The sequence below is a fragment of the Leishmania donovani genome, chromosome 28 (genome assembly GCF_000227135.1).
Source record: "Leishmania donovani BPK282A1 complete genome, chromosome 28".
Taxonomy (NCBI): domain Eukaryota; phylum Euglenozoa; class Kinetoplastea; order Trypanosomatida; family Trypanosomatidae; genus Leishmania; species Leishmania donovani.
In genome coordinates this window covers 44,945-64,289 of record NC_018255.1, presented here as the reverse complement: position 1 = coordinate 64,289, position 19,345 = coordinate 44,945, and the positions used below count along the sequence as shown (strand labels likewise).

The following is a 19,345-nucleotide window of genomic DNA, read 5'->3' as shown; positions in this document are numbered from 1 at the left end:
GACGGCGTGGCGTCCACCGCATGGCTTCAAGGAACGATGTCGCACTCACAGGCGTGGGGGATGGCTGATGGAGTAACACCTCCGCATAGGAACTCGAGACCGGAAGGGAAGACGCAAAGTGCAGCGGAAGGCAGCACGTCATCGCCGCGCACGGCATCCTCACGCGCAAAAGATCGACTCGTCGAAGCGACTGCTTTCCCGTGAACCGGCTTCTCAAATGCAAATGTTAAATCGGTTGCGTTGCCCTCCCTTCTCCAGTGTGGGTGGTGATGCGAATGTGTGTATTAGCGGCTGGGCTGCCGCTTTCCACCGCCGTCGCTCCTTTCTCAACAACCCTCCGCGTGACCTCGCATAAGGCGCTGTAGATCGTGTTCTCCGTACCTGAAGAAGAGCGCCTACCGCCCTCCGTCCCCCCTCCCCCACACACCTGATCAATCGCCTTCTCTCTGTCTCTTCTCGTGCGCCGTCCCCGCAACGCCATCTGCCTTCACCTCTCACCGGGATGGGCGCGCGCATGCGCGGACAAGGCGGGCTCTCCTTTTAGGAGTGAGCATGTGGGCGAAAAAGGCGTTGAGGGAAAGAGACAACGCACCGATACGTCGGGGAGAAGAACACACACGTGACAAGCGCGAGCGCAGTACAGAAGAGGGAGGCTGAGCGGTGGGTGGGAGCGCGCTGGTGGGGCTTCGAGAACAGAAGGGTGAGCGGCGGAAACAGGAATGAGGAAAGAAAAGGACGGCCGGAAGAAGCCGACCAGAGGCACGAATGAGCACGTGCTCCCTCCAGCATCTTGGTCTTTCAGTGGCGTCCGAGCTTGTGGGTTGTCACAGAGCACTTGGCCTGCGCAATTTTCAATCTGGAGCGGAGGTGTCCACTTACATGTGCATCTTGTCACAGCACCGCACAACGTGGCATCGCGTGCTTGCGTGTGTGCGTTTCTGCTCGTGCGAATGCATTAAGATGTGCATATCTTGTAAAAGCCTCCACTCCTGACTGGCGTGTGTCGTGTCAGTGATGCAACAGGACGAAACAACACAAGGAAACATTCTAGCCCTCTCGCATAGGAAAGCACGGCCCCTCATCACTGCCAACGAGCGCTCAAGGATTCGGAAGTCTCCCTCAACCCTCCCATCTCACTGTCCGCCTTCACTCAGAGAGGCACACAATCCTCGTTTTCACACGCACGCGCCTCCCTTTTCGATTTGGAGTGCACGGGTGGGCGCCTGTGAGACGCGCACGCGCACATACACTGGTGCAGGCGCACGGGGGTAGAGGGAGAATGATGTGATACTGCAACATGACGTCAATACGAGCACGGAGAAGTCGTGCCAGGCGGGCGACGACGATATGCAGCAGGCAACCACGTCCCCGTCACTTGCACTCCTGCCGGTGGCTCACGCAGGGAGAGAGGCAGCGAGACACTAAAGAGTACTAGAGCACAGATTGGCTAAAAAAAGAGAATAGAGAAATACGTGCCAGACCGAGCGGTGCCCATCTGCTCACTCTCAGCCTTCGCAGTCGCGCAGAAGAAGACGGGAGACGGGGGAACGGCAGAGCAGAAGAAGGAACATAGAAGGAGTCGGTGTGGTAGGCAAACACACATACCCAGACACACGCCGGCGGACAGACACAAACGTCAACAAAAGGGCAGAACCACTCCTCAGCGACAGGACATCTGTTGAGGATAACGACGCCCACCGCCTCCGCACGGCTTCGAAAACAACGCCGTCACCGGCTCCCCCCCCGCTTCAGCCCACGGCAACGGTTCTACAGTCAAGAAAAGAAGGGCGAGGTGGCGAGAACAGGCTGCTGCTTCGCTGCGTAGAGGCGGACAATGAACCGGCGCATCGACCCTGCAGCAGTCGGACGCGTGGTGGCTCACAAACCGTGTCCATCGCTTCCTTGTTCTGTGTGTCACGGTAGGATGGCCTACGCTAAGTAGGACGCCTTGTTGCGCGTGGTAGAGGGGACCAGGCCAAGGACTTCGCAGACACCTTGACAACGAACGGACCCGTTTCACGGCACAGCAGCGAGCTGGTCATTCGTGGCGGTGGCGGCCGCGTGAGAAGAGAGCCGTTGCGCATACAGATGCTTGCGTTGTGGAGACTGCACCCACTTGTCGGCGACGGACAAGACCGCCTCGCGCAGGTAGATGTACTCATCAGGGGTGTTGTAAACAAAGGCGCTGATGCGTAGGTAGTAGCGGCCCTCGATCCGTTTAACTGGCACCTCGACTCGGGCGATGTCATGGAGGCTGTCTTGGATGTATGTTGCTGTGATGAGGCTGTCCTGCAGCTTCTCAGGTAGCTCCACCAGCGACATGAAGGGAGCGTGGCGAGCGACCCTGCGTGAGTGAAAAGCGATAGTGAGCATGTCTGCGGCAGATGACAAGAGGTGAGAGCAGTAGTCCCGCACCCGGTCGTGCCCCTGATTTTCCCAGAACTCCACAATCGCGGGAATCGATAGGTAGGTGCCGTAGTCACGTGTGCCGTCCCAGATAAACTCCGAGAGGAGGCCCTCTCCGGCTCCGTGCGAGAGCACCACGCTGTGCATCTTCGCCACGTCATCCGACCGTACCCAGAAGAAGCCCGCTGACTTGGGCGAGGAGAACCACTTGTGCAAGTTGCCTACAAAGACGGAGGGCTGCGACTCGGGCGGCAGTGCCTTGAAGTCCAGCTCAACCTGCAACGGCGCGTGAGCGCCGTCGACAATGATCTTGCGCACGCCACGTTGCCTCAGAGCTGGAATGATGTGCGTAAAGACGGGGAAGCAGAGCGCACTTGTGGACGTCACGTAGTCCAGTACAACTGTCGTACAGTTGGCGGGTAGCTGGCGGCAGATCTCCGCCGTTAGAGCGGTGTTGTCGCCCATCACCTCCGGGTCATGCAAAAACCTGTTCAGACAGATCTCATGCAGGGAAGCGCCGACCTCCTCACAGCGAAGCCACATCATCTTGTACACCGCCAAGTACTCCGTGTCAAAAAAAGCGACCACGTCATCCTTGACAATCATGCGCATGGCGCAGTTGAGGCCGAAAGTGGCGTTTGGCAGCAGCACCACCTGTCGTGGATCGGCGTGCAGGAAGCGGCTCAGAGCGCGGATGCTGTATACGATCAGTGGGAGCAGCTCCCGATCCACAAACCGCACCACTTCCGCCTCCATGTGCTCCTCGTAGAGCCACTTGATCAGCATAGCACCGACCAAGGTGCCGCCAAACGCGCCGTGATTGATAAGCACCATAGCAGGGGTGATATTGAAGTGCTCAGAACGGAAAGCGTTGCCCAGCTCGCAGGGCTCCACTGCTTGGTTGGCCATCTCGCGTATCTGGCACTTCGCAGACGCGCTCCACGCACCGACGACAGAGAAGGAGGAGAAGCAGCTTTCATCACTACACAGATCACTATCGCCATCGGTAACGTCGTCCGTGTTGTTGTGGCCCGCCCCCGAAAGCGCGTTGGCTTCCGGCGCCGTCTCCACTCGGCTCTTGCGGAGTGCGACCGAGGAAACGGCACCGCCGCAATGCATCGCTTCGCAGCGGCTTCGCTTTCGGGTGGGGCTCCCACTAGGCAACGTCGAGTGAGCCGCGTTTTCCGGAGGCGCCATCAGAGCGCGGGCAATCTCCGACTTGGAGAGAATACGCTTCGCAAATGCCGGAAAATGCGCAGGGGGCTTGTAGGTTGCCTCGTCCGCCGCGATGAGGTCTTCAACATTTTCGGAGTGAAAGGAGCCAAATCCCTCGAAGATGGACACATTCGCAGCAAATGTGCGTTCCTTGCTCGCCGCGAGCAGGGCCTGCAAGTTCGCCGGCAGGCGAATGGAGTTCCACCGAATGGGGGAACAGCTTCGCTTACTCTTTGGCACCGGCTCGAACGGCATTCTACCTCTCTCGACGACGGAGCGCGGTCAGATGAAAGGGCGCGCACGCTTGTCGTGACCTGTAGTATGTGGGGGGAGCGGTGCGAGTGCTCTAATGATGATGCGAAAGAAAAAGCAGCAAATTTGGGGTGGATACCGGCGCCCGCTTTTCATACCGCTGTTCGAGTCTGTCCTGCACGCGTGGCAAGGGAGGCTCTTCGGTCTCGAATGGAGAGCCCACACGCGGTTCTGTATAGGCGAGTGTGCGGTGCATTCGCGACTATCATAAGCCCTTCGTCTGCTCAGAAGGCAAGGGCATTAAGGTGGGGAAGAAGAGCGTATAGGGGCCGAGAAGTGCACGTCAAACGCGCCTCCGCTCGAAAGCGCGCACACACACACATCACCCGCGAGTTCAGAGAGATTGAAGAGACCAGAGACGCAAAAAGCACTTTCTTTCGTTTTCGACGTGGCCACTCTAGCACGAGCAAGTGAGCAAGCGCACACGCATACACGATCACAGTCCGCCGAACTCCACTGCACTACGGCCACATCCCGGTCGTGTCTGGGACGAGCCGTCCTGCCATGGTATCGGGCCGTGCACCAGACAGGCTCTTCTTGTCCTTTCCCGTCCCATCGTTACATACGCGCTGCGCAGTCGGCGCCAGATACACTCGGTTGCACTGCATGCCTTCATCCTCGCCGGCAGCGCCCAGGTTCCTGCGCGGGGGCAAAGGCGGCGGTGTCTTCCTCAGTCGCCACCGCTACCCAGCCTTGCGTGTGAGCCGCTGTGGTTCTCAAGGTGTCATTCTGCTTCTCCGTCCTCCTTGTCTGCTGGGCTGAGAACACGTATACACACACACACACACCGTAGCCTCGCGCGGATTCGCAGTCACTCTGTGATGTGACCCTCTCTTGCGCTCCCCATTTGGGTGACACTGTCACCCACAAATTCAGCAACCCAGCTCTCTGACATGGAGCACACGGACTTTGCAGCGAGGTGCCGCGGCAGATCGACGCGCGGAGAGCGACGCGGGGGAACAGGAGGCTGCTGTTGCCGCTAGCGTTGTTCTCCATCGCGGTCTGCCCGGTTTCGCTTGGACTGCCGTCGTTGCTGTCCTCGCGGTGGACCTCTGTGGTGGCACAAGCGCCTCGTAACCCCTTTCATGTTCCTCTTGATCTGAGCCATTTCTTGCCCCATGACAACTGTGTCTGCTCCCGTAGAGGGCGGCGAGGCCGCCCCCGAGCATGGGTGGTGTGCTCCTAGTGCGAAAGAGCTGTGATGTTTGACGCGTAAACGTCTCTCCTTGCGGGTCGTGGCCGCCGGTCATGTTTGGTGCCGCCGCCTCGTGGTGTTGGGTAGCGCAACTGATCAAGTAACCCTCTCGGAAAAAGCGGATATTCCCGTCGTACGATGCTTGCACGGTACTTTGCCGGGCACTTGCCGTACAGGCGTCGCACGAAGACGCAGTTGTGGCTGACGGGCTGCTCAGCGGCTGGAGCACTGCCTGTCACCACAGCAAGTTTCATCGCGGACTATTCGGCATCGTCCGTGAAGATGGCGCACGCCGCAGCCAACCTGTCGACTGGGGTGAGTATGTGGAACTTCGCATGAGAAATGAAGCCTTTTCGGAGCTGCGCTGTCTTTTTTCCTCTTCCCGTTGGCTAAAGAGTCACGTCCTCAACCGTATCGCCTGATGCGCTATGGCTTACGGAGAGGGCATCCTGGTGTCTGTCTCAGACGGCACAGGGTCGTGCATTCCCTAATCGCTGTGGATTCCTGCAGCCCTGTTTCTCTGTTGCCACAAAGACTGGCTTTGCCACACCTGCCAAAACCCGAGTGCACCTGCTCGTGGAATGTCTTCTTGCCAATCACAGCCTTCCCGCCGAGTTGCTTTTTTTAGTACGAATGCGCTTCATGCCGGCTTTCTCTGTCCCCACATCGTCGCTGCTCGGCATCATTGCAAACTGGTGAGAGGGCGTCCATTCGAAAAACCACGAAGATGCATTCTTTGTTTTGAAAGCCCGCTTGCAGGCAACGGCTCCGGCGGCGACGACAGGGCCGCACCGCCTTGCCGCGCAGGTATTGTTTGCGCAAAGACACAAAGGGCGGTTGAAAGGAGAACGTTTCCGTCCAATGGCTTGCACCCCCTACGGCTCCGCGCACGCACGGCCCTGCCTCCACCTCGACACGGCACCGCCAGCCTCCTCTACGCGAACGAGGTTATTCGTGTTGCGCGTTGTCTGGCAATACCCTCGCGAGCTCCGTTTCCGAGTTCAGCGACATGCGGTAACCTCGCGCAGTGGTGCTTTACAGAGACACACGCTCACAAATGCATACGCATGCACACACACACACACACACTCACACTCGCAAGCGCAGAGAGAGCCCTGAAAACGAACAACGTGTGTGTGTGCGTGTGCGTGTGTGACTACTGAAAAGCAAATGCCTCTCTCCTTGCTTACTTTTCGCTTTTCTGATTTCTGGCATTGCAGTGCAGGGCCGTGCGATTGGAGTAGGCGAGAGAGAGGAGGAGGAATGGGGAGATGAGGTCTGATGGGCAGTGAGACGAAAGGGATGTGCCCTCGCCGACACCACAGAGAAGAAGGGAGCGGGAGGGAGAGACGCAGCCAAAGATAGGCTCGAAAACGATACAAGCAAACAGAAGAAAAATAAACGGAGGCGCATAAGCTCCTCTAGTGAAGGAAAGCCTCCACGCTGCGCATGCGCACAAGCCTACAGCTCTGTGTGAAGCAGATTAATACCAGGAGCTACGGCGCGGAATGTTTCTTTTTTTTTTTGGGGGGGGGGTCCTTTCCGCGTGTCCCTGTATCTAGAACCATATATCGTGTGTGTCCTCGGCTCCTGTGTTACTCCGGCTCCGCTCTCCTCATCCGACTGATGAGTTTTTTTTTTTTTTGTCTCCACTCACTCGCTTCGCCGTGCGGGCGTCCACACGACACAAGGAAAACATGCAAACGAAAGCACAGGGGGTACGCCCCCTCCGACAACACAAAACAAAAAAGCAAACAGAGACGAAAAAGTGAAAGCGCAAGGGTGCATCGGTGGCGGTGGAGAATAGAGAAGCATGAGAGAGGAATAAGCGAAGGAAGAGAAACGAGCGGGCATAGATGAGGGTTGCGGCGAATGCTCTTTTGTGCACAACGCCACACGTGCTCCCATCCTGCACTCAGGGCTCTTCATGTTCCTTTTCTTCTTCGCTTTTATGTAATACTCAGCTGTCGTTATCCCTCATGCTCCCTACCCGGTGTATGTGCGGCACGCATCGCTTCACAGGACGTTCGTCTTTTTTTTTTGGCTCTTCGGTGTGCATATGCTCTCGCGTCGTGGCCTGTCTGGCTCCCCGCCTGCTTTCTATCCCTTTCTTGTTGCTCGCAGCAGCGGAGAGTCTAGCGTAGCAAGGTAATGGTAGATCTGAACAACACACGTTTCGTGACCTGAGAGTGTAGCGCCAACCATGGGCACAATCGATTTTGCCCACTTATTTAATAGCATGATGGGCGTTTTTTTCTACGCGGTCCGGGGGTGATGAAGCGAGGCTGGCTGCCTTTCAAGCACTTTCGCATCCCTCCCAGCGTCTTCTTGGACGCTCGCCGCGGCAAACCGGTGGAGGACACAGAAGAGCAAAACGCGTTTTACCACCGGCAGCCGACACGAAAGGTCGCCACCCGGGTGCCCGCGTGCGTATGTGCGGGAGCTGGGGGTCACTCCCCTCTGTGCGCAGACTTCACTCCATCCCCCTTCCGCCGCCTCTCCTCTCGCCATTTCGCGCACTGACCCTTTCGCCTAAGCACTTGGTTATTGCTAAATCGGTGGAGGTGAAAGAGGAGAGAAAACTAATAAACAAAACGCGCGTTAACGCGCTGCAGTAACGCCACGGTGTGCCGACACACTTCGTGTCTTCGCATAATCACCCAGCAGCCAACAGAGATCACCCTACCGGCGTGGGTTGAGCGCACAGTACAGCAGTCGACAAAACACAGCCCCCGCAAACAATCTCTGAAAATTACAGAAAAGGAAGAAAGGAAAGCATGTCAGAAGAAGAGAGGACGCATGAACGTGAAATAGACGAATGAATAGAGCGCTCGTCTTCCGTAATGTCGCGCACGCATGAGCGCGAAAGCGGTGGGAAAGCGACGTGCCACACGTTACAGGCCAGCTACAAGAAAGGAGAAACAAAGAAAAGAACGCGGCGAAAAGAGGAAGGGGAGAGGGAGTGGGGTTCGGTGGAATGGGGAGTGAGACCGCCACACACATATGCACGCACACGCACAGAGGGAGATGGAGGCAGAGTGGAGAAACAGAAGAGGTGAAAGAAGACACTCCGCACAGAAAGCCACACCCAAGCAGAAACGACAACAGCAAGAGAAAAAGAGGGAGCATGAGCATAGGTGAAAAAAAAGGCTCATTCGTGAATGAGGGAGACGTGCGAAAGACGCAGCGACAAGAAGGGCAAATGAACGAGGCGGAGGAGGAACAGCGGGGTCTTGAAGAAACCAGAAAAAAAAGCAATAGATCACTGATAATAGCCAATGAAAGAGGGAGCTTTCTACCGCCAATTGGAAGACGCGCGCAGCGCTAAGCCCCTACTCGACTGAGCAAGAGCGCCTCTCTTTCTAGGGCCACCTACTCTTTCCTCTTCGCCTCTTTCACCGACCATTCGATACTACCACTGCTGCAAGTGCAAGCGCACACGCACACATACGCATGCACACACCCATGCACGTGGACGCGCATGGACGCCTCCTCTAACAACCAAGGCACAAGGGAGAAAGGGAAAGGGTATGCAGAGAGAGGAAGAAGGCAGGGCCTTGAGATACATCGCCACGAAACCACAGCCGAACCTCAGAGCAAGAGGCAGAAGCAAAAACAGAAAACGAAAAACAAAAGAGGGGAAGGAGGCGTGGGGAGCCGCGTTTGACCTCTTCCCGACACAAACACGAGCACACATCATGTAAAGGGAAAAGGCTTACAAGAAAGTCTCACAGAGAGCCAGCGAAAGAAAAGAAAACGTGAAAAGAACAGAGGAAGGATCACAAGCACGGCAAACTAACGCCACCAATATTGTAGACACCGTCAAGAACGGCACCCGTCACAGAGCTGGCGGTGCAAGGAAAAGCACCGTGCTCTGACGGGCAGAAGTGCAAGGGGAGGGGCAGGGGGCGGGCCGCCTAGTCCACGCTTGAAACAACGTGAGAAACGAGGTGATGACAAGAAGCAGCCGTACCAATCGGGAGGTACGGTGGAAAGGGGGCACGACAGTGTCTCAGAAATGACGCAGGTATCGCCACAACGCAGCTTTACTATGACTGACGGTGGGCAGAGCGTCACACTCCGCATAGCAAAAGGCAAAATAAGCGTTGGAATGAGCGGCGCTACCATGCGCGCAGCTCAGAACCACGCAAATGTGTGCTGCGACGCTGCGCCAGGCAGTGTTTCCGTTTCGCACTTGGCGACGAATTCCCCCTCACCAGGCGCAGCCGAATCGCTGCTAATCATAGGCGGAACGTGGAAGTCGCGATGCCCCTGCTTAGGTCGAGCATCCACGTCACCATAACTCCTTGACGTGCTTCTCCTCTTCCAGGGACACCGGCGGCATCTCAGAGAAGAGTGAGTGGACACTCATGCGGTCGCAACACATTCTATCGCCTGGAAGCTGGCTATGGTAACACGAAGGGAGGCGCACAGGGTTCCTGTGCGTGTATTCGCTCGATACGGCGACTGCGTGCTCGTATGCGGGTGGACTACATGCCACAGGAGCACTCGGGGAGGGGTCTACGTGGAAGGAGCCCTTGCCAGGAGCGAGGAACGGCGACGAGCAGGGCATTGATTGGCTAATGCAACGACTCAGACTGATCGTGCTGCCGCCAACAGCGCCACTTTCGTGCTTCACCCGGTTTGCCTTTGGGAAAGAGTTGCTTGTCGCGAAGGAGGCGGGTGGGGGTAGATAAATCTGCGTGTCGACCACCGTGGCGCAGGAAGCGGGGTGCGACGTCGGAGGCGGCGCCTGGCCCTTGGCGAGATTCAGTCGCTTTTGCATCGTAGCCGACGCAATGGTGGCGCGCCGGCTCGAAATGAAAATGCTCGACGCCAACGACTGCGAGACGAAGGACATCCCCTGCACAACAAGCTGGCGCTTCTCTAGAAATCGCCTTTCATCGTTACGGAAGGGGCCAGCTATCGACGCCGGTGGCACCAGCGCTGGCGAGTCGGGCGACAGGCAGTTCGGGGAGACAGCAAAGAAGCTGCGGCTCAAGCTCTCCACAGGCAGAGGACCTATCGTAAATGCGACGCCGTCCGCCGATGTGCCGGTGTGCGCTGACGACAGGAGCAAAGACCCGTCTGGAGCCACCCCTTTCCGGAAGAGTTGACGCCGAGGTGGTAGAGGACAGAGAGAAACGCGGGGCGTCACGATACGCCGCCCCTGGTAGTACGACGCCATATCGTTCCCGGGCGGCGCAGCGGCGTTGAGGTGCTCGGAAGACATGCCAGGATCCGTCACCTTTGACATCGGAGCCATGTCACGGCAAGGAGCCAGGCCGACGTTGGTAGACTGCTGAGATGTCGGGGGCTCCAGTGGTGCGCCACGTCGGCCCTCGCTGCCCATCACATCCGCCAGCTGTCCAAACCTGACGTTCTCCTCAAACCCCATTACAAAGCCGCTGCTGCTCCATGGGTAAACGGAGGCGATGCACGTTACAGCCTTGCTCGCAATGCTGGACAAGTCTCCCTTGCGATCTCGCGTGCGCTGCAGCGTTCGGCGGTACTCCTTCTTGATCTGCAGCAGAGCGTTTTTGAGTCCCGCCAGCCGAGTGGCGTACACCTCTACCGACATGGCACCAGCTCTGAACGCACGCTTCAGGTTTTGTCTGCTGCATCGGAAGGCCTCTTGCATGAGAAGGATAAGGCGGTGCTCACACCAGCCTTCGTGCTTCAAGTACGCCGTCTCCTCCTGCTGCCACCGCTGCACCTGACGTTGGTAAGAAGACCTGCGGAACTCGTCGTTGCACATGAGCTGTGGCACCTGATGCTCCTCCTCAGATGATGAGAGCCCGTCATACAGCATGCGCGCCGGCCGATCCTCCTCATCAATGATGAGCATCCACGAGTTTATAGAGCCACACTCGCTGGCAGGGATGAGGGCACTGTCTGGTACTTCGCGCCGGTGGCTATGGGAGTTGGACTGCGACGAGCACTCGCTTGTCGAGGTGGACAGCCCGCAGTTGCCCTCGAGCACCGCCTCCTGCGGCGAGTCCGTTGGGCTCGCCAGTAACACCTTGGCAGAGCTCATCCCCTCTGTGCAGTCAAGCCTATCGCTGATCATTGTGAGGTCGGCGAGAGTGTGGCCTTCGAATGTCCCACAGACCACCAAAAGAAACCGCGCGCACGCACGCCGTGAAGCTCGCAGCTGTTCAGCGCGCTACTTGTTACCGGGAACTCTGCGCTACAGCGCATTCACGGTTCTGCAGGTCCCAGCGAACGGTCGGAAATGGAGGAAGGAAAGGAAGGCTCCTTCCTTGTGATCGAGAAGAGAGACTGGTTCACGGAGCAGCAGCGCTAGCGGGTGTTGCAGTTCACTGTGTGCTTGTGTGTGTGTGTGTGTGTGTCTGTGTGTCTGTGTGCAGGGGAGGAGGTGAGAGACTTAAAAAGCAATAATATAGGAGGCTGCCACACCCAAGAATGTGCTGACGCTGTGACGCTCTGTGGAAAAGGGGAAAGGCCCGATCGGTGCACTCAAAATACAGCAAAAAAAAACACGCGCACTCCTCATACTGGACGCACCGGTTAACGCAAAGTACGGTGAAGCAACAGAATACGTTGTGCTGATTCTCTCCCAACCACGTGCGTTTACCTACACGCGGTATACTCCACAAGACACGTACACAGAGAAGGGAAAGCAGCGGCAAGGCCAAGGCCACCGTGTCTGAGTCGTTCTTCCGGTCTCGACTGATCTTTCGAGGCTAGGCAAGATGCATCAAGGCGCTCGGGAAGGCCTTTGCATGGGTGCAGACGCTGCCAGTGATACTCTTCGACGTAAAGATGCGACGAATAAAAGTTGAAACTGGATAAGTTTGCCAAAGACACCCGCACGCACAGTATCGCAACGGGCAGCAGCAAGAGAAGAGTCAGAAGGAAACAAAACCGAAAGGAGTAAAGAGATGAGGAAAGCACAACAACACGTAAGGCAAGTCAAACAAAAAGTAAAAGACGCGAACGCTCCGACAGACACAAAGACAGGAACAGACAGGACGCGAGTAGAGAGATGCGAAACAACCAAACTATAAGTGGAGCGCAGAGATCCGGCGACAAAACCAGTATTCGAGCAACACTAAAGGCACACGCAAAACAAGAAATAAAAAACGAAGAGAAGCAAAGAAGGCACAGACAAGTCAACAGCAGCCAACCACGCAACACAAAGGCAGCACTTAAAGCACAACTAAAGGTAAGGGGAAGTGAAGAAGCTCACAACCGAAAACAAAACCAACTAACTAAGCGAGAGAATAGTGAGTAGGTGAAGCCGTTATTACTACGCGACGATACTATCGGGTAGTAAGAGAACTAAAGGAACGAGACGCGCAAAGACGGTGTGGGACCGTCAGAGGACGTGCATGAGAGAGGAGGAACGAGGTGCCACGCCGGCGGCAGGAGAGTGCCGGGGGAGCGTGAGAGAGACAGGAGGAGGAGGTCGCAAAAAGGGGAAAAACATAGGATCAAGTGATGGACAAGAGGGCAGCGGTGCTTACACCGCGGTGGGTGGAAGATGGCCATGACGCAGCAGTTCAGTCGTTCTTTAGACAGCACAAAATGTCTGTCATTTGGTGGTGTGTGAGTGTTTGTGTGTGTGTGTGTGTCACCACAACGGGCACGGACAGGCACGTGGTCCGTTTCTGATGCACGTTGTATATTTCTCTCACTCGCGCCTCGCCCCGCAACCATCTAAGCAGGAGCAGAGGGCCAAGTTAGGATGCATGGAAAAGCAACCACACGCATGCGAGGACGGAAACGGTGATTTGTGGAGCGGGTACGATGCAGTCGCATCATGCGCAGACACTCTTTGCGGCACAGATATGAAGAGAGAGCCACCCTCTGTCTTTCTATGGGCTCAGCATAGCTGTTACGACTAGTTGAGCCACACCGGCACACGAGGACGCACAGACAAATGCATGCGCACTCCGCGCCGAGGCAAGGGACGGAATCGAAACAAAGAATCACGCACACACGAAGAGAGAAGCAAAACGACTCAAGCAACAACGAAGAAACGACAGGCGACGCCAGGGTGGGCGTCAGAGAGAGGCTTTCTCTTCCGCCATTCGGCGGCTGCGAGTGAGGTGCGTCCTCGCCAACTGCCATAACCGCAGCATAGAAAGACGCACGCATACATCTGGGTGCAACGACAGCTCTTCTTTCGGAGCACGTGGCGCAATGCCCACAGTGCTGGAGCCTAGAGGAGGTCATTCCCCTGCGTGTGGGAGACGAGGCCGCACCACGGCACAAAGAGGCAGCTGGAGAAGAACGTGGAAGCGCGGGGTGGGCCAATGTACGCCAGAGTGAAGAGCGGCGTATACACGCCCCATGAGACGAGAAGCGGATACGGCATCACATCATGAAGGATGTGGCGCTCCACGCTGGCGATGTCGTGTCGCTGACGTGCCCCGAAGCTGTGCTCATTCATGAAACTCGGGTCGCTCAGCCCTCCACGCGCTGCGGTCATGGCGTTGAAGTAGGACCAGAGGATGAGAGGTGTCACTGCCAGCTGCTGTAGCCCGAGAGCGCATAGGCACGGTGTGGGATTACGTGTTAATGTGCCGAAGATGCGGGGGAGGAAGCGCTCATACTGACCAATAAAGCCGCCGATCGAAAGTCCGAAGAGCGTGTTCTGCCCAAGACGCTCCTTGTCGAGCATCGCAAACATCTGCGCTCCACTCGGGCGCGGGCTTTTCCGCTTCTCACCGGAGGCGCGCCGCGCCGCCGCCTCCTTGTGGGCGGCGTAGAGCTGCGCACAGAAATCCCCCGCCGTCCAGACGGAGCCGTAAAAGACGGCCCGCCACGCGTAGAAGGACATTTGAGGCGGTACACTAATGCAGCGCGTTGAGGGCAGATATGGTCAGGGTGGAGGAGGAGGGGATGACAGCAGATGATGAAGCCACAGCAGAACTGAGAGAGGGCAAAAAACAAGCCGCCTTTCGACACCCCGCCGCTTGCGGCCTCGTCACGTCCGGGCACGTAAGGCGTAATGTTTGCCCCTCGTCCCCCCTCCTTCAGACATACCAAACATCAACAAGGTGAGCAAAAGAAGAGAGGGGAAGCGAAAGAAGGGAAGTGGCATCCGAAGCGACGGCGGCACGAATGCCAAGGGAGACAAGCCCAGGTAGTCCTGTTTTTCTTGGCGACTCGGTGTGCTCGGGACCTACACCATCCTACTGAGGAGGTCTTTTTTGTTTCGAATTTACAAAGAAAAGGGGGAAAGGGACGGAGGAGTCGAACGCGGGAAGGTAGACGCACGGAAACACGCCGGCGTGCCACGCTGCGGCGCAACGATAGACAGCAGATTATAAGGCACAGAGCCACCTCCGGTACGCATCACAGGCACGACACAGTTCACTTTTTCAACTTCCTTCGCGCCTTCGTACGCCATCCTCACACTATGCCGGCAGCGAAAATGAGCGACACGACACTAAATCCCGCATCTCTACGGTGCGCGACGGCTTCAAGCACCCACATGCAGGCGTACCCAGACACACGCTCACCCGTCCCTGTATGTAGACAGCGGGACGACTTGCTATATATCCCCTCGCGAGTTAATGCGTTGCCGGTTTAGCTTCCGCATTGTGAAAACGCGCCGCGCATTGCATCCACCCTGTACGTGGATGCTCGTCTGGACCTACAGTGCTGTGTTATGCCGTTCCCTCTGACTCCCTTCCGTCTCCTTGCTTCTAGCCAACAAACCAATGAGCGGACACGAAGTTGGCTAGTCAGGGCACACTCCAGGAGGAAAGGGGTCGGGGAACGACTGATAAGAAAAGGGAAAGGGAAGCAAACGATTCCGTCTTTAGCGGGCGTACACTCTATCGTGGCGTCCGCGCAGAAGCTCATGGAGGCGGGCACAACAGCCCATGCACGCCTTTCCAGAAGGGAGAGGGGGGAGGCCATCGACGATGCTGATGCGCACAAACACTCTACGTCATGCGTGCATTCATGCAAAAGGGGAGGGGGAGGGGTGGAGAGAAGCACACACACGCACGTTGGAAGGGAAACAAAAAAGCCTACAGGGGTAAGGCACATCCGCCGCTAAAGAAAACAAGCAAAAAAGAAACCCCTCGAGGATGGCATGTGCCACCCATTCCCTCTCCCCGCCTTACTCGCGACTAACGCAACGACTGCGCAGCATCTCCTCGTAGGCGCCCAGCTCACGGAGAAAACCATCATTTGGCTGTGCCGCTGGCCTCGCAAGGCGTACCAAGGCAAGGGCATCATCGCGTGTGATACCCTTGAGATGCATCAGATAGGCCACCGCAATCGTCACGGACCTGGAAAGACCGGCAAAGCAGTGGATGAGGACGCCCTTTTTGTGCGATCTTGCCTCATCGATGAACCTGAAGGCGTCATCGAAGACGGGCACCATGCTCTGCTCCGGAAAGTCGTTCACAGGAAGAACAAGCTGCTGCATCCACGGTTCAATTACCGCCTCCAAGTCGCGCCCCACAGTGAGAACATAGCAGATGTCTAGATCGTGGTACACAGTCACCGTTTGCGCGGTGCGCAGGGATCCTAGGAAGAGATAATCCAGCACCTTGTCAGGGTAGATCTTGTTCAGCTCGACTTGCAGCCATGGCAGAGTCCGGGCCCAGCACTGCGCCTCAATCTGCCTCACAAAACGAGGGCGATTATCAACTCTGAGCACGACACGCTTGGTGGAAAGACGGCGTATCCTCTGAAGACGGTCATACGACACGGGCTCATCGAGCATTGCCTCGTTCATGGCCAAGAACAACTCCTCCAAAGAGGGGCACCACTCCAGCAAAGACAACGGCAGGAGCTGCAGTTGATTCGACTCCATTCCGATACGCCGCACCGAGGGCAGAAACGGATCGCCCGCCGCGTCGCGCTCTGCCCCTATCACATTCTCAAATGGCAGCGACGTCAGCGAGTTGTTGTTCACTGAAAGCACCTGAAGATGTGGGAGGTAAAAGAGAGAGAGCGGAAGGGACGTGAGCAGATTGGTATTCAGGACCAACTCAACCAGCGCACCGAAGGATCCGTTTAAGAACAGCCCATCCGGCAACGAAACTAGTTTGTTCTCCGACAGAGAAATCTTACGCAAAATTTGGAGTGGAACATCAGATGGCACTGCTGACAGCCTCAGTGCCGACAGATTACATTCCAGCGACAGCCTGCTTTGCTCGATTTCAGCGCGCAGCTCCTCCTCTGTGTCCGAAAGCGGCAGGGCGCTGAGCTTGCGCTGCGCTTTGCCGAGTGCCCCGGTGGCAAAGGAGATGGACTGCGCACAGACGACGTAGGGCGCGCTGGACGACGAAGAGAAGTCGGAAGAGCATGAGTCCTCTGAGTCGTCCTCTTCCGACTTCCACTCACCAAAGTCGCAGAAGCCTGAGGCGGGAGGACAGTTGCTCATCGTTTTTATCGTCCACTTGATGTGACTAGACCCTGCCCTTGTCCGTGTGAGATCCGAGAAAAAGAGGAGAGGGGAGGAGAGGAGGGCATTTTGTTGATTTCATGGGCTCCATCCCATTTTCCCACTTCTTACGGGCAATGTCACCAGCCGTGTTGGGCGTTTCCCGGTAGGGTGAAACTGCCTTCTGCATTCGTCCCTTACAGAGTTTTTCCTTGTCCTTTCCATGACTTCTATGCAAGCCCAGAGCGCCCCCTTCCCTATCCATCGTGTCTCTCACCCGGGGGCGGGCGTGATGGGTGGGTGGGGGCTGGCCACGGGGTGGGGCTGACATGAACTCACAGACGAGGTAGTAAAACCAGTTGGCATCCTCCCCAACATAGGAGGGTGGGAAGAGATTCACGAAGCCTCGCACGCATCTATATATAGACATGGGCATGGATGCGTGAAGCTTCGTGACTGGCATGTAGGTGGGGGGGAATCTGGAAAAAATACAGGGAAGTAGACATATGGGTGACCTCGAAATCGGGCACTAACGAGTCGGCACACCAGACGACTTCCAACGAAGCCAACGTTTTCCATGTTTTTTTTTTTTCACTCGTTCCTCGTTTCAGTGCAGTGCAGTGCATGGGGAAAGGAGGGAGGGAGGGGGGGGGGTCGGAGATGATCTCACCAGCTGCGGGAGAGAAGAGGGAGTACAAGAAGAAGCGAGGCTCATCATCAATCACCGCTCTTTGCAGCACCTATACCATAATATCGGTACAGCGAGTGACTGCCCCGCCTGTGCACACGTCTGAACGGCCAAGTGGTGCTGATTGGTCAGAGCTGAGGGGTTGTGCTCGAGTCCCGGATGAGCACACCCTTGTGACAGAGCGGTTGGATAAGAGCAGATGAATAGCCGCCGGGGCCTCTCACCTGTGCCGCAGCAGAAACGAACACCGATGAGGGGATGTCAGAAAAGCCGAACAGAGTTTGGCAACAAAGAAGCAGCGGTAACGACAGAACATAAAACGCCGAGCACATTTTGAGCGCGGCAATATTAACGACAACACAGCAGAGTGTACGGGGAGAAAGGGAAGGGATGGGCGTGGGGAGAGCTCTGGCGTACATATACGCAGTGGAAAAGAAGAAGACACGAAGCAGCCTGAAAATGCGGAAGACGGCGAGAGACCTAAGGCAGGAGCGGCGTGCGGACAAGAGCCGACAACGAAAAAAAAGGCGCAGAGATGTCCACTAGGGAACGTTCCTCCGAAAATGCGCAAGTGAAGGTCGAGAAGAATGGGAAGTGGAAAGCAGAACAGAGCAGTAGGGAGGGACGGGGATCGAAGACGGAGCTCCCTTGCCCAGATTCCCGACAAGACGCATGCGCATTCTCTTGCTAGTGAACAGCACCGACCGCCGCAGTTTCCTAGCAGACGCTGAACCACATCGTGGAGATACAAAGACGCACGCACACATATGCAAGCCTCCTCGCAGGCGGAAACGGAGCCGCGGAGCAGACTCCAAACAGTCGTTGAGGTCGAATGGACGCGCGCTGGGCACTTTCGCAGAAGCAATGCGAACAAGGAGGAAAGAGAGAAAGGAAGAAAAGAACAAAGAAATCGAATGACACTGGTGCGCCCACAAGCGCGGACGCGCGGCGCGGGTAAGGAGTAAAAGCAACGCGTGCACTCGCGCAGCTGTGCCACGGCGCAAAATTGAACTCGTGAGAATCTCATCAGGGAGAGTCACTGCATAGAAAAAAAAACGAAAGGAGAGAGGAAGAGCGAGAGAGTGAGAGGCAAAAAGAAGAGTGGATCGAGTCAAGGGCCGCAAAGTCGACTCGTGAAAGCGGTCAAGTAATGTCCAAGCGCAGGCGGATAACTCACGCTCGCGTTTTCGCGCTCGACAACAGGGTCCAGCCCAAATGGATGACGAGGAAGGAAGCCGGTACTGCAGAGAGCCATGGCAGCGGGCTTACGTATCCCTCTACCTGCCATCGATGCGTGACAAAACGCTGTGGTAACAACTCTTTCTTTGCTCTTGTTTCGCCGGCGCCTCGAAGACCATGGCTTATCCTTGCGGCTCTTGTGCCTGTCCACACTTATCGTCTTACACTCGTAAACCGCCGACGCAAGGGCGAAAGCCGTTCCAAAGAAAAAAAAACCTGCGAGCACGAGACGATCATGAAGGGTGCCCCTTGCGTCGCTGTGGTGCCTGGGAGACTGGCGCACCCACAGACGTCTTTTTTTTTAACGGCGCGCGTGAGCTCACCGCTGCGCGGCATTTCGTCGCCGGATCGCCTCTTCCCTCTGCGCCTTATCCGCTGCAAAGTTACACCGTAGCTCCCTTCCCTCCACCTTGTATCCGTTCAGCATCGCTGCGGCGCAGCCGGCAAGTGGGACGGATGCCATGGTCACGTACATGTGCTTGACCCTGCTATGGTGTTTTACGGGTAGCATATCCACCTCCTCCACCACCTCTGTGTTCTGGCCAACCTGATCCGCATATTCAGTGGCATCAGGATCAAGGTCGACCACGGTGCTAATGAAATCCTTCACCTGCTTCACTGAGAACGAGGAGGGAATGCCGCCTAGGAAGAGCGTGCGCGCCCTTTTCTCCTTCCGATCTCGCCAAAACGTGCCGTGCTTAAACTTGGGGTCGTGCCGCAGTTTCGGCTCTGGCACGGCGACCGCGTCACCATCGACAGCATCACTTGCCGTGCCGCGGCGCTGAGCAGCCGCCTCTTCGACCATCTCCTTCGCAGCCGTAGCATTTGAGTTCAGTCGCGACATCTGAAGCTCCAGCCGCCGGCTCGTCTCCCAGCGCCGGCGCTCCTTGCGCGTGAGACCCCCCGGCATCGG

At 56.8% G+C, this 19,345-nt stretch overlaps 5 protein-coding genes across 5 annotated transcripts; all 5 read right to left on the bottom strand.

The window, feature by feature from the left end:
• Positions 1-2,016: 2,016 nt before the first annotated feature.
• LDBPK_280200 (hypothetical protein, conserved) lies at positions 2,017-3,018 on the bottom strand (the record flags this gene model as incomplete). Its single annotated transcript, XM_003862073.1, has 1 exon — positions 2,017-3,018. The coding sequence occupies one exon, from the start codon at positions 3,016-3,018 to the stop codon at positions 2,017-2,019; it is 1,002 nt and encodes a 333-aa protein (XP_003862121.1).
• A 6,404-nt stretch (positions 3,019-9,422) lies between these two features.
• On the bottom strand, positions 9,423-10,976 carry LDBPK_280190 (hypothetical protein, unknown function; the record flags this gene model as incomplete). Its single annotated transcript, XM_003862072.1, has 1 exon — positions 9,423-10,976. The coding sequence occupies one exon, from the start codon at positions 10,974-10,976 to the stop codon at positions 9,423-9,425; it is 1,554 nt and encodes a 517-aa protein (XP_003862120.1).
• A 2,340-nt stretch (positions 10,977-13,316) lies between these two features.
• Positions 13,317-13,937, bottom strand: LDBPK_280180 (hypothetical protein, conserved; the record flags this gene model as incomplete). The annotated part of the gene is made up of 1 exon (XM_003862071.1): positions 13,317-13,937. One exon carries the CDS (start codon positions 13,935-13,937, stop codon positions 13,317-13,319), a length of 621 nt encoding a protein of 206 aa, XP_003862119.1.
• A 1,293-nt stretch (positions 13,938-15,230) lies between these two features.
• On the bottom strand, positions 15,231-16,505 carry LDBPK_280170 (phopshatase, putative; the record flags this gene model as incomplete). The annotated part of the gene is made up of 1 exon (XM_003862070.1): positions 15,231-16,505. The coding sequence occupies one exon, from the start codon at positions 16,503-16,505 to the stop codon at positions 15,231-15,233; it is 1,275 nt and encodes a 424-aa protein (XP_003862118.1).
• A 2,246-nt stretch (positions 16,506-18,751) lies between these two features.
• On the bottom strand, positions 18,752-19,342 carry LDBPK_280160 (RNA binding protein, putative; the record flags this gene model as incomplete). The annotated part of the gene is made up of 1 exon (XM_003862069.1): positions 18,752-19,342. The coding sequence occupies one exon, from the start codon at positions 19,340-19,342 to the stop codon at positions 18,752-18,754; it is 591 nt and encodes a 196-aa protein (XP_003862117.1).
• Positions 19,343-19,345: the final 3 nt, after the last annotated feature.